We start from the raw sequence: 12,807 nt of genomic DNA on the forward strand, positions 1-12,807 counted from the left end.
AGTCGATTGAGTAGATCGGTGAACGAGTGAATGCAGTGTGAGCGTCCCCGTTGCCAATGCTCTCTGTGCCGCGGGGGATAGCCGTGGACTTGAAGGCCGGCAGCCAAGGGAGCTTGTCAGGGCAGATTGCTTCTCTGGGGTTTGCAAGTGCTCTGCAAACACGCAGCCGCAAATCAAGCCCTGTCTCCTCCTGGCACAGACAGAGCGTCTCCAAGAGGACAAGACGCTGCAGCGCTCACGGCTCCTGGCCTGCGCGAGCCTGGCCGGGGGGGGGGGGGGGGGGGGGTGCAGTCTGACATGGACGCCCCGTGCCGAGCTCTGCGCCCGCATGGCCAGCGGTCCTGGCAAGCGTCTGACCTGGTGGCAAAAGGGAGCAAACCCACGTTTTCTTCCTCCAGCTTCTCAGGCTCTAGGATATTCTGCAAGAAGGCCTCGGTGTGTTCCACGTGGACTTCCCGTTGCCCGACAGTCACGGCCTTCTAGATCCTAGCGTGCCACCAGCTCCCGTGGAAAGGGAGAGCCGCTTGTGGCATCACGGTCATGCGTCCAGCCAGGCACAGCCGCCTCCGTCTTCTCTGGCTTCTGGTTCAGGGCCCGGGAGGTGGTTCTGTTTGTCAGACAGAACAGAGATGTCCCTCTGTAGTCAGGAGAGGACGAGAGCCCTGGCAGGAGACCGCGTCCTGTCCCAAGGAGAGCTCACCACAGACACCGCTGAGGAGCCACAAAGCAGGGAGGGACCACTGTCCCCCCTGAGAGGGCACGGCCACCGTCCCCTCCCAACCTGGGGGCAGTTCCTGGGGGCGGGGCCGTAGCCGTGGAAACGGCAGGGCGGCCCAGTGAGGTGAGTGGTGTCCCCCACGGTCACGTCTGCTCAGAGCCTGGCTGGGGACCCTGTCCGGGAAGAGGGCTCCACAGGTGGAACCCAGCAAGATGAGACCACACGGGAGGAGGACGCAGCTTACCCGAGCCTGCCGTGTAGAAAAGGGGGTTTGGAGACACAGGCGTGGGAGGCACACTGCGGGAGGATGGGGCACAGACGGGAGTTACGAGGCCGAGGCTCGCCAAGGGCTGGTGGCTATCGGCAGAGGGGCCCTGCCCTGAGCCCCTGGGGGAGCCTGGCCCTGCCCACACCTGGTTGCAGGCCCCTCCAGAAAGACTGCGGAGCGAGGCTGGGTTTTATCCTTCTTTTATTTTTTTTTTAAATTTTTTTTTAATGTTTATATATTTTTGAGACAGAGATCGAGCACAAGCAGGGGAGGGGCAGAGAGAGAGAGGGAGACACAGAATCGGAGGCGGGCTCCAGGCTCTGAGCTGTCAGCACAGAGCCCGACGCGGGCCTCGAAGTCACGGACCGTGAGATCACGACCTGAGCCGAAGTCGGACGCCCCACTGACTGAGCCACCCAGGCGCCCCCTATCCTTCTTTTAAAATCATGGCTTGGTCGAGGCTGTCCTGCATGCTCTTGGTCCGACACGCGGGACGCCCGCGGCACGTTCCCCGTGAGCCCGCTCAGTCTCCCTTCAGTGACTGGCCGGAATTCACGGCACCCTGTGCCAAGTCTGCAAGTTTGACCTGAGCGCGCAAAAATGTTTTTGATTAATTAAACTCAGCGTGTTATGGTTTATGATTCAAAGGAAAAGGGAAAAAGCATTGGGGACCAGATTTTGTTCTCGTAATCGACACATTAGTCCATTTAAACGTAGGTAATCTAAGGCTTATTTTGTTAATGAACAACTGATTATCTGGGATTAATAAGTGATTCTCAGAGTAACAACTAATCTTCCTCGTCCGCGGCTCCTTCCCCGTGCGCCTCCCGTATCCGCGCACCTGCCCGTGGACATGCGTCCCTGGACCTGCTGCCGTTATCAGCTGTATTTAATGTTTTGCGGCTCCTTTTCTAAGTTCTGATTCTCAAACACCAATAACACTCTCCACGGTTTTTCTGCAACGTGAGAATAACGTTTAGGGCTCCGTCTCCAGCAAAACCCTGGACGGGCCTGATCCAGACAGCGATAGTATTGTCTAGATGTTCAGACACTAGCCGCGAACAGGAAATTTGCTGCTCCGGAAGCTTCCCTGTCCACCTCCATCTCCGTGGGGAGGGGCTCTGCGAGCTGCCGCGTGCTCGCTGGCTGTTGGTGTGGACGCACACGTGTCCTGCCCCGTTCTGCACCAGCGAAGGGGATACTTCGGATCAGCGTGCCGTCCGTGAAAACTGAGTCAGGTCCACACTAGCGGCCAAAATGTGTATTCAAGTGAGGGCTGCGCCATGCCGGTTTGCGTGCACACTGACCGTGCCAGGGGGATTGCCTCATTTGCTCCAGATCTGCCCGCTTTCCTCACCTCTAACCACCCGGCCCGTGTACCCCTGCACCACAGAGATGCACACCAGGCCGGCTGCTGCCTCAGTGAGCTTTCCCTGAAGCTGTGCTTGACTGGCGCCTTGTCGTCCTGTGGGTCTCGGCCACAGGTCCCCTCCCGCACCAGCTTGAGTAGAGTCTCTGCTCCCTCCTTCTCCCTCTGCACACCCCCCGCGGCCTGGCTGCCAGCTTTTATCGGTCCCTGAAACTCTGACTTATTTGCTAGGTTGCCTGTTTATTTCCTGCACCTCTCCTCCACTGTGGAACGTATGCTTCCCGAGAACAAAACTCATCTTTGACTTGTTCGTTAGCGGATTAAGTGTCCTGTAATTGTTTTTGGCTAAATGAAAGCACGTATCCAGGAGGTAAAGCGCGTCTCAGCAGGAGCCCACAGCCCCTAAAATGAGAAGTCCAGCCTCACTGATTCTCCGTTTTCCCGCCCACCCAGCTGCTGTGTCCAGAAGCACGCAGCCCTTCTTCGTCCTGACCAGGCCACGGTCACACCAGCCTTCCTTTACCCTCACGCTCTCTTCGATTCTTTATACCACGGGACCTTTGCACACACCATTCCCTGTGTACGGAATGCCTTGTTCCTACCCGTCCCCCAAACCTCCACTCATGGGTCACCTCCCCAGGGCTCATGTACCTGTGAGTTTAGACTCTCAACATTGAACACCTCTCCGTGGTTTTTCGTGTATTTGGATTTGGTCGTACCTAGGACAACCAGTACGTAAAGCGGGAAAGTAAGCCGTGTTCCTGTTTCTACACTCCACCTGGGAGGTGCATTATCGTTCTGAGTAGATTTTTTTTTTCTGTAACGTTTGTTTATATTTGAGAGACAGACACAACACGAGCAGGGGAGGGGCAGAGAATGAGGGAGACACAGAATCCGAGACAGGCTCCAGACTGAGCTCTGAGAGCCGATGTGAGGCTGGAATCCACGAACTGTGAGATCATGATCTGAGCCGAAGTCGGACGCTTAGCTGACTGAGCCACCCAGGCGCCGCTGAGTAGGTTTCTTAAACATAAACGTGTGTGTTGAGATGCCTGGAGCCACCACTAAAAGTTACATAAAAATTTACAGCCAAACACTCAATAGATACGTTGAAGTAAAATGCTGGAAACCGTCCAGACAACCCACAAGAAGGCAGGGAAGGGGAAGTGGAATAACAAAAAGGACAGAAAAGATGGAAACAGGTAATAAACTGGCACACTTAAAACACACTGGTCGTTACGTTAAACATAACTCTGGGTGGGTCCCCTCGAAGTAATAAACACTTCATCCGGTCCTCGCCACAGCCTTGGGAAGGCGGGGTTTTTTCTCTCCATTTGATAAACAGGCGTGTCGGGGCCCAGGGAGGCCCCTTCCCGAGAGCCCCCCGCGCGCAGTCTGGCTGACCGTACCCTCCGCCTGCCGCAGTTGGGGCCGCTGGGCACCGGGAGGAGGGGCCCGAACTACGCTGCTCAGGTCGAGTGCCCCTGTCCCTGTGTCTCTGCCTCCTCTGGGGTCCCATGGGGAGCGGGGGCCAGTCCGCGGGACTAAGGACACGTGGGGAGTGGGGAGAGTACCGGGATTTGTCAGAGGGGCTTCCCCACCTCCCAGTGTTTTGCAGCACGAGACTCAGGTCGTCCGGCTAAGACCCGTCTCAGCTCCCAGACGTACGCGGCTCCGTGTCCGTGCTGGTTCTCGTCATGAACGAGTCTGAGTTGCGGAGATGGGACGGGACGTCACAGGACGCAGGGGACAGACAGTTTCAGGTGCTTCCCCTTCCTCACGTCTGAAGACGTGAGCTCAGGGGATGCTGCTCTTCTCACCGCCAGGTGTCGTGTGGAAAGAGAGCGTGGGCAGAGATGCCACCTTATTGCCGCCGTGCGTCCGGGAGCCCGGATGTGGTGGTCAGCGCGTCGCCGGTAACTCTCGTGGAGGGAAATTGGGTGTTTCCGTAACTTCTTTGCGCCGGCAGGGAGGACCCGGAGCAGAAGACGAATCCGCCTCTGCCCTGACACCGAAGGGATAGCGCGGTTTGCTCCACGCGTGATCGCGCTGTCTGGCGTCCCGGCTCCCGCTGGGAAGGCGGGCCGCTTAAGTGCTGGCGCTGATGTCGACATCCAGCTGTAGCGTCGCCACCTGAGAAATAAATCGCGCCACAGGCAGAGCGCTCTCGACAGGCGTTTCCTGCTGTGGCGAATAACCCTTGGTACTTTCTAGATGCGAAACGTTCCGGTGGAACGCAGCACGTGGCCTTGCCGTTGGGAGGCTGTTGGTAAAAGGAAGTGAAGGCAAATGTTGGGAATTTGGCGGGAGCTTTGTCTTCGGGGGAGGGCCGGGGTTTTCAGACTCCGTGAGAACTCGTGGCCCCTAGCGCTCCCAGGGACGGCCGGAATCATCTCGGCTCAGGAAACAGGAGGGGTGAAAGCGTGAACCGTCTCCCGGGAGACGTGCACGTGGGTCCAGCGGCCTGAGAGCTTCGGAGGCGGTGCGTGCAAAGGGCTCCCTCGGCTCCTCTCGCAGGGAGCCTCCCACGAGCACGGGAGGGTCCCTTGCGAAGCCTCCTGGGGAGCGGGGAGCTGGGCTGTCTGGGTTCAGGTCCTTGCTTGATCATTTCCTCGCCGGGCCACGTCGGGCAGGGTGCTTCACCTCCCTGGGCCTCAGTTTCCCTCTCTGTGAATGGGAGTGAAAATACCGGCTGCTTCGGGGGTGGTTGTGAAGAGGCGGTGGGTCGTGTGTGTGAACCGCTTAGCACGGCAGTCCTTCCAGAACTTGTGCTTGGCTACGGCGAGGATGCCGATGTCTGGGGCTGGGAGGACCAGGCCGGCAGTCTGCTTGCAGGGACAAGAGGGGCGTATCTGCACAATCTACAGTACAAGGAGGGCTTGGTCGCTGTCCCCCTGGGTCCCTGACCTCCAGTTTGTACTCTTTCTGCTGCGGAGACGGTGTCAGTTACTTCCGGAAAGCTCTTTGGCTCTCTGGCTGTTTCGTACCCCAAACAGGGAATTGAAACAGCCCCAAAGCTGTCATGATCCACCAGCTGTCTCTTTATTTTGAGAAGCAAGACTAAAAAATCATGAAGCGTCGGTGCATAATGTGAGACATTATGGAATTAAATTTTGTGGCAGCCGTAAATGCTGTTGAAAAATATTTTAGTTTGGACAGTTTGGGGTAAAGTTCACCGAAACTTATGTCAAATACTTCGAAGAAACAAAAGAGGAAGAGCATCAGTTTGTAAAGTAGGAAACAGGAGAGAGGTTAAGCTTCAGGCATGGCTGAATCACGGAGCTCTGATGAGGTCACCGAGAGTAGTCTGTCTTTGTCTTTTGTTGCTGCTTGCTTCCGTGTCGGTCCAGAGAAGGTGAACTTTGATTGGGCCTGGGGCACAGGTGGGTGTGTGAATAGTTAGGAGGGAAGCAAGCCCCTGGGCACAGGGACCACCCTAATCGGAGTCAGGGAGGCGGGAATGACCTCCACGTTGTTCCTGGGACGCCAAAGCTGGCCGCCGTGGGGGCCCTCGGTGGCCTGCCTAGGGGCTCATTGAGATGCCTGAACGGTAAGGGAAACGGGGAAGGCCACGATGCCAAAGCCGCTCGCCCGTCACCCGCCCGCCGAGGTCTCCGTAGAAACCGGGAAGACAGAGGCGAACGATGGACCCGGAGACGTGTGTGCTTCCCTTTTACCTCGTGTCCGGAACGTCAAGTATTGAGTCGAGGGGTGACGTCAGAGGTGAAACGGGAATGTGTTTGTGGCTGTCCCATTCGTTTGTAGCCTTCGAGGAAGTGAGACTGGCGCAGAAGTGGAAGGGCGCGAAGCAGACGAGAGCCGCCACGCAGAAGGCTGCAGATGGCGCGTGCGCGGCAATGATACCGCGTATGTCCCATTCGAGGTGGTGCCGATGATGCGCTGGGAGTGAGGGTGGTGCCGCGTCACGTCCCGTGCAGAGTGGTGACGGAGACCCGCCAGCGCGCGGGCGGGGCCGCAGGGGAGGGGCTCCCACACAACCTTGGATTCTGGACGCCGCGGGCCAGGGACGCCGCTAGGCCCCGCGGGTATCAGTCGACCGAGATGTGTCCGGCAGCCTCGGGACCTCAGCACGAGGTGGGAGGAGGGAGGACAGAGGGGAAACATACAGACGCAGTCATCTCTGGCCGGGATAAGTGCTGTGGGGGGGGGGGGGGGCAGCCACGGGGGGACACGGGCCAGCATCTCAGGCGCTGGGAGTGGTACGCTCTGTGATGTGCGACGGCGAGCTGGGGGGGGAGGCCAGTGTGGCCGACGCAGTGAAGAGGGGGAAGTAAGACGTGAGGCAGAGAAGTGGTCCTGTCACAGAGGAGCCTGTCGGCTGCGGGAAAGAGTTTGGGTTTTGTTCTGGAAGCCTCTGGCACCCACGGAGTGCTTCAAACAGGAGCAGGCGCGTCAGGGTCCCCCGGAGAAAGAAGCGACCGGATATTTATAGGTCCGCGGATGTGAGAGATTTAGCGTAAGAATTGGCTCACGCGGTCATGGAGGATGAAAAGCTCCTTGATCTGCGGTCCACGAGTCTGAGTCTGGGGGTCCGACTGGAAGTCCCGAGCCGAGTCTGGAAGGAGGAGACCCAGGAGCACAGGTGTCCGCGGGCAGGAGGACAGATGTGTCTCCACACAGGCAGAGAGAGCGAATTGGGCCTTTGCCACCTTTTTGTCCTTCAGGGTCCCCAGAGGGGTGGATGGCGGGATGGGCTCCTTTCCTCTCCCACCCATTCATAATGCCAGTGTCTTCTGGAAACCCCTCCCAGAAGCGCCCAGACGGAACTCTTCCCCAGCTCTCTGGGCACCCCTACGCAGTCAGGTGGACACATAGAGCCGTGGGGTGACTTCTGTCCTGGAGAGCACACCTGGTCTCGCTGAGGGGGGAGGGGGGGGAGCAGGAAGACCAGCTAGCCATGTATGTGGTTATGACCCAGGTCAGAGGTGACGGCGTCTGGCCTGGCGGTGGCGGATATGGAAGATCATGCAAACGGAAGGATCTCGCAAAGCTCTGGATGTTGAGTGGGAAGGGACGGGGGACCAGGGACGACAGCCAGCTGTTTGTCTGGAGAGACAGGTGGATGGTGGTGCCATTGCCGAGATGGGCAGCCTGGGGGGGGGGGGGGGAGGAGGAGGGTGGTTTGGGAGAGAAAACCCAGAACTCAGTTTTGCACAGGCTAAATTTGAGATTCCTCCTGTCCATGCACGTGGAGAGGGTGAGTGGGCAGTTGGCTACGAGCAAAGACATAAGCGTTTCCTTTGGAAGCGTGAGCTTATAAATGGCAAGTCCAGCTGTGATGCGGGACGGCCACACGGGAAGGAGTCTGGCGGCCCCCCCTGTGTTGAGGGACCACGCAGGAGGGAGGGAGGCGGGCAGGCGTGGGGCTCTGGGCAGGAGCGGAGTGGGGCCGTCCTGGGGGATGTCGGTGGGGGGGTGTCAGCAGAGGGGTAAGGAGCAGGCAGCGAGGGGGTGGATGCCTCTGGAGCTGCGTCGCTGAGAAGGGAGGCAGCCGGGGGGGGGGGGGGGGGGTGGGTGAAGGGACACGTGCGATCCGAGTTCCCGCCACTGTGTTCTCCTGCCGTGGCATCACGGTGAGCCTCAGACGCCGTACCCGCGAGGGACACGTGTTTGTCTGCACGTGTGTGTTCCGGACAGCTCCTCCAGCTGACTGGTTCATCAGCCCGACACGCGTGGAAGCCCTTTCTGTCCCCGTGGTTTTTGTGCCCTGGGCGTCCAGGCAAGAAGCCCACGGAGGGGCCACGGCCCCGCCTCACCCCGTGACCCCGCACCCCGCACCCCGCGGCCGCACGCTCAGACCACCTCCGTGTTCGCTCCGTGTTGCTCACGAAGCCTTGAACCTTCCTAAGCAAAGTGGTTTCCTCCTTCCACTAATCGCTTCCTTCCCGGAGCTAAATAAAGATTACACAGGCCGCACGTGGCCGTGCCGATTCCAAAATAAACAGAAGCGCAGAAATTAGCTGGAACAATGGTGTCATTAAACAGCCGGGTAATTGTTCATGCAAAGCAGGTTGGCTCCGGGAGCCTAAAAATGCTCCCGAGCCCGAGCCCCCGGGTGGAGTTTCACAGTGGAGACGGCTCTTGGTAGCGGCCCCAGGCCAGGAAAGGTCCGTGAGTAGGCGGGGCCGTGACTTTGAGGCCTGACACCCCCGGGAAGGGCTTCAGGCGCTGCTGTGGCTGTGCTGTGTGGCCCTGGGCAAGTTGTTGGGCTTCTCTGGGCCCGTTGTCTGCCGCCAGCATCAGACGGGGCGGTGTGAACACGGCGAGTGCTCTGTAGACGGCGGCGAAGCTGCTTCTCGGCCGCCGTCTTAGCGGTGCCGTGGTCCCAGCCGCTTGTCCCACGGGAAGAGGCCCTGCTTCCTACAGGCTCCACGGTTCCCTGTGTATCTGGAGCTGCCAGGGCGGTGGCACGGGGCTTAGGGCCGCGCCACGTGCACGAGGTTGGTGGGGCCGGATGGGGCTCAGTGATGCTCCGGGTGGCAGGTGACCCGGGACGTTGTCAGGCGCTGCTCCCCACTCGTGAGACGTGCGCAATAGCTCTGAGGGGCAGGGGCTGACTCGTAACTGACTCATCAACACCAGTCACGTCACTTGTCGGTAATTGGCCGCTGACAAATGGCTGATGCTCGTGAGTAATTAATCCAGGAGAAGAAAATGCACGAAGTGGTTAAATCACCAGACCAAGCTCAGAGCTGGGATTTGAACCCTGGCAGTGTGGCTGTTCAGTGCCGCGTGCTGCCCCTTTACTGCCCCGAAATGCAGAGGCGGGTCTGCACTGCCACCGCGGTATCTGTGCTGTCCCCACAGGCACCTGCCAGAGATGGTTGGAAAGTTCCAGCAGCTGGGAGGAGGCCAGTGTGGCTTCACCAGCAGACAGTGCCCAAACCCGAGATTCCCAGGCTCCCTCGAGCCTGACTTGAACCCCGGACGGCCACTTGCCAGCTGAGTGATGAGCGAGGACAACCTCCCCGTGCCTCAGTTTCCCCCGTGTAGAATGGGGCCGGTGATAGTGCCCGTCTCCTAGAAGATTAGGAGGATTACAGGGCCCACGTCACCCTAAAAGGCTCAGAACCAGACCCACCGTGGCGGCAGAGATCTCTATCCTCTGGCTGTCACTCACGGGAGACGGGGGAGGAATTCACCTCAGCTCGCGCGCCCGTGGCATCTGAAAGAGAAGGGAGGGCAGGGGGAGGGCTTGCTGGCATCCCAGGAAGGGGAGGGGGCCGGGACAGCCAGAGCGGGACTCCCAGCCCCCGCCCCGACCTCACCCTGTCCCCCTGCAGCACATGCGCGAGGCCGCGGAACGCCGGCAGCAGCTGGAGCTGGAGCATGAGCAGGCCCTGGCCGTTCTCCACGCCAAACAGCAGGAGATCGACCTGCTGCAGAAGGTGAGCAGAGGGCACGCCCGGGGCGGGGGGCGCAGGGGGCACGGGGCGGGGGGGCTGCCCACCCGAGTCTCCCTCCCAGGCCGGCAGAGAGCGGCTTCCCTCCTTCCCGCTGCGGGGATGTCTCGGGCATCTGTACTCCCGAGTGACCCAGGTTCCCGTGCTTGCCCGCGAACACGCGATGCTGGCGGGCTTGTGGGGAAAAGCACGCTCCCGTGGCGGCTGCGGGTGTGAGTGGTTTCAGCCTTGGGCACGAGCAGCCTGCCAGCGGCGGTGATCTTGACCCTGCGACCTTCCATTCAGGCAGAATGCCCCGTTCAAGTCCGTTTGTTTGTTTTTTCCGCACTGCTGTGTGGGCTGGGGGTGGGGAACCCCCCTCCGAGGGCGGGGATTTGCACCGTGGTACGCCCGGACCGCGGACCAGGACGGCATCAACTTGAAAGCAGTAATTCGGGTTTACATCCGCTGCGTTGGGGACAGTTTTGTGATGTGTCTGTCATTAACGGAGCAAACCAAGTCTCAGGGCAATATTTACAGCATGGTCTTATTAGCAGAGGAAGAGAGAGGGAGAGAGCACAAAGACGGAAGAGAAGGAGAGGTTAAGAAACGAAGAGGAAAAAGAAAAAACAGAGGGGAGGACTGAGCAGATCGGGGGGCGTCCCCGCCTCATCTCCGTCACTGGCGATGGTCCTCGTGTCTCTCTCCACGTGGGGCTTGGGGCCCCAGGGCTGGGTCTCGTTTCCTTCCCGAGGCCCCGTGTCCCACCCGGCCGGCGATGGGAAGGAATCTGTTGGCACGGCCTCTCCCCGCGGAGCCTGGGAGCGTGCTTCGCACCAGGTGGGGAACTGCCGAGGCCGCTTCTCCACTCGTTTATTGGGACCGCGTGTCGAGGATAGACGTCACAAAGCCGGTGCTGATGGGGACGGTCGGCCGTACTGCCTGCCGTGATACGTTGGCCGGCGCACTGAGAAGCGACGTTGCATCACACACCGTCCAGAAAGGTATCGCTCGTGGGCGTCCGGGCAGCGACATTGCTCTCTCCTTTGCTCTCCGCACGGAAGGGACTTTGGGTGCCTGGACACAGCTGCCCTGCTGGCACCTGCTCCCCGCGGCCCCGGAAGCCGCAGCCCCGGCCTGGCGCCTCCTGCACACACAGTGAGCCTGCGGAAACACAGACATCCTGCCAGGAGGGCGACAGGTCGCTTTTTCTCAGCAGCGCATTCTCCGGGAGCCTGGAGTTTTATTTACGAAGCATCTGATGCCAGGGAACGTGCACCAGAGCCGGTCCTGTTATTCCTCTTCCCCGGCACCTCGTCCACATTCCTGTGTCCTTCCCCTGCATTCATCTCAGTCTCTGTTTTGGACCCACTGATGCCTCACCAGTGGTGGGAGCAGAGGAGGAGAAACTCGTGCAAAGCACGGTGTGGATTTTGTAACTTCCTACCGCTCTGAGTGTTAGAGCATTTGAAGAGCAAGGTCTTGAGGGCAGGGCTCCGGGCAGGGCCCCACCAGCGTGAAGCTTAAGTCAGTGGGAGGCATGGGTCGTATGAGTGCTCGGGTCCCCTGTGCCCGGGGAAGGAGGCCCCAGGAGGACACAGGTCATGCCCAGCAGGCAGGGGGCGCATCCCTGGCAGGTGCCACCGAGCCCCGGGTGCTCTGCAGGAGCTTGACCTCATTCTGAGGCAGAGGGTTGAGGCAGGGGTTAGCGGGTCTGATGCACCCTCCTCGAGCATCGTGCTGGGGATTGGTGTGTGGAGAGGCGGGGAGGCCCATCAGCCGCGGCCATGAAGCCTGGTGTCCGGGACTGGGGCAGCAGCTGCAGAGGGGACACGCAGACACATCCCAGTACCAATCAGGAGGGTGACCGGTCTGCTCATGGGCCGTGGTAGGAGGGGGAGGGGCGTGCGGGGATGTCCAGGCTGGTCTGGGCCCGTTGGGCTTCAGACATCGGTGTGGATCTGGAGAGAAACTGCCATGGCTGATGTGGTTCTGGACGTGCTGAGACCCAGGCTCAGGTGCATCGCGATGGGAGGAGGGGCTCCGGGTTGTACGTGGAGGAACAGCCGTGGACGTCGTGACACCCTCAGGTGACCCATCATCCGTGTTTTCATTTTCTGGGAAAAAGACCGCGGAGGGGGCATTTTCTTTCCACGTAAACATCGCAGGGCCGCAAAGACCTGTGGACAGGCTGGGCCAGTGTCGGGGGCGGGGAGGGGGGACGCCGGGGCTGGGAAGTCGCGGGGTCACATGTCACAGGAATGAGAAAGGGCTAAGGGAACAAATGGCATCTCTACCCTAAAGGAGACCGGGGACGGTGTTTAACAAGAGTGATCTCGGTTCGAGCCTGTCACAACCCTACAGTGTGTATCATCATCATCTCATTTCGGAATCGAGGAAGTTGAACTCCGTAGAGGTCAAGGAACTTGCCAAATGCCGTATGGCTCGTAAGCAGTACAAACGATTTGCGCTGAACCCGCCAGGGCCGGATGCTGCCCCGTAAGGCCCAGGGCCGACTGAGGTCTGGCTCTTGTCCCCCTACCGCAGTAAAAGTACCAGAACCATCCGCGGTCAAGGCTGAGTCCCGGGAGACAGCAGAGTGGTTTGGGTGTCCTGTCTGACTACAGCTCCCCGGCTTTCTTGAGCCAGCTCCCCACCGGACGCCCACCTTCCTCTTGCCGATGAAGTGGCTCTCGCTGTCACCCACGGAGGGACGTCATGCCAAGGGCCGGTCCTCTGTCCTCATCCTCTCTGACCCAGAGCAGTTTTGGGTGGTCCATCCCTCCCTGCTCCAGGACACCACCCTCTCTGGTCATCTTCCATCCACACGGATCCCCCATAAACGTCCCGGGTATTCCCCACAACTCGGCCCGCAGACCACATCTCCTCTCCCGTCTATGCTGGCTCCCGGGGCGACCCCGTCTGGTCCTGGGGGTCTAAGTACTGACTGTGTGTCAGCTGCCACACTGGCTCTCCACGTTGGCTTGTGAACCCACTGCCTTCATCCAGCCCTCCTTCTGACCCCTCGGTGCCTCGGCACAGATTCCAA

General features: G+C 59.9%; 1 protein-coding gene across 1 annotated transcript in view; it reads left to right on the top strand.

Moving 5' to 3' along the window:
* The window catches only part of RIMBP2 (RIMS binding protein 2), a 142,618-nt gene that overhangs the window by 61,380 nt on the left and 68,431 nt on the right, over positions 1–12,807 (top strand). Inside the window, 1 exon segment of the mRNA XM_047828669.1 lies at positions 9,660–9,764. Within this exon segment, the coding sequence (XP_047684625.1) occupies positions 9,663–9,764 (102 nt within the window). The 5' untranslated portion in view covers positions 9,660–9,662.

This window comes from Prionailurus viverrinus, chromosome D3, assembly GCF_022837055.1.
Source record: "Prionailurus viverrinus isolate Anna chromosome D3, UM_Priviv_1.0, whole genome shotgun sequence".
NCBI lineage: Eukaryota > Metazoa > Chordata > Mammalia > Carnivora > Felidae > Prionailurus > Prionailurus viverrinus.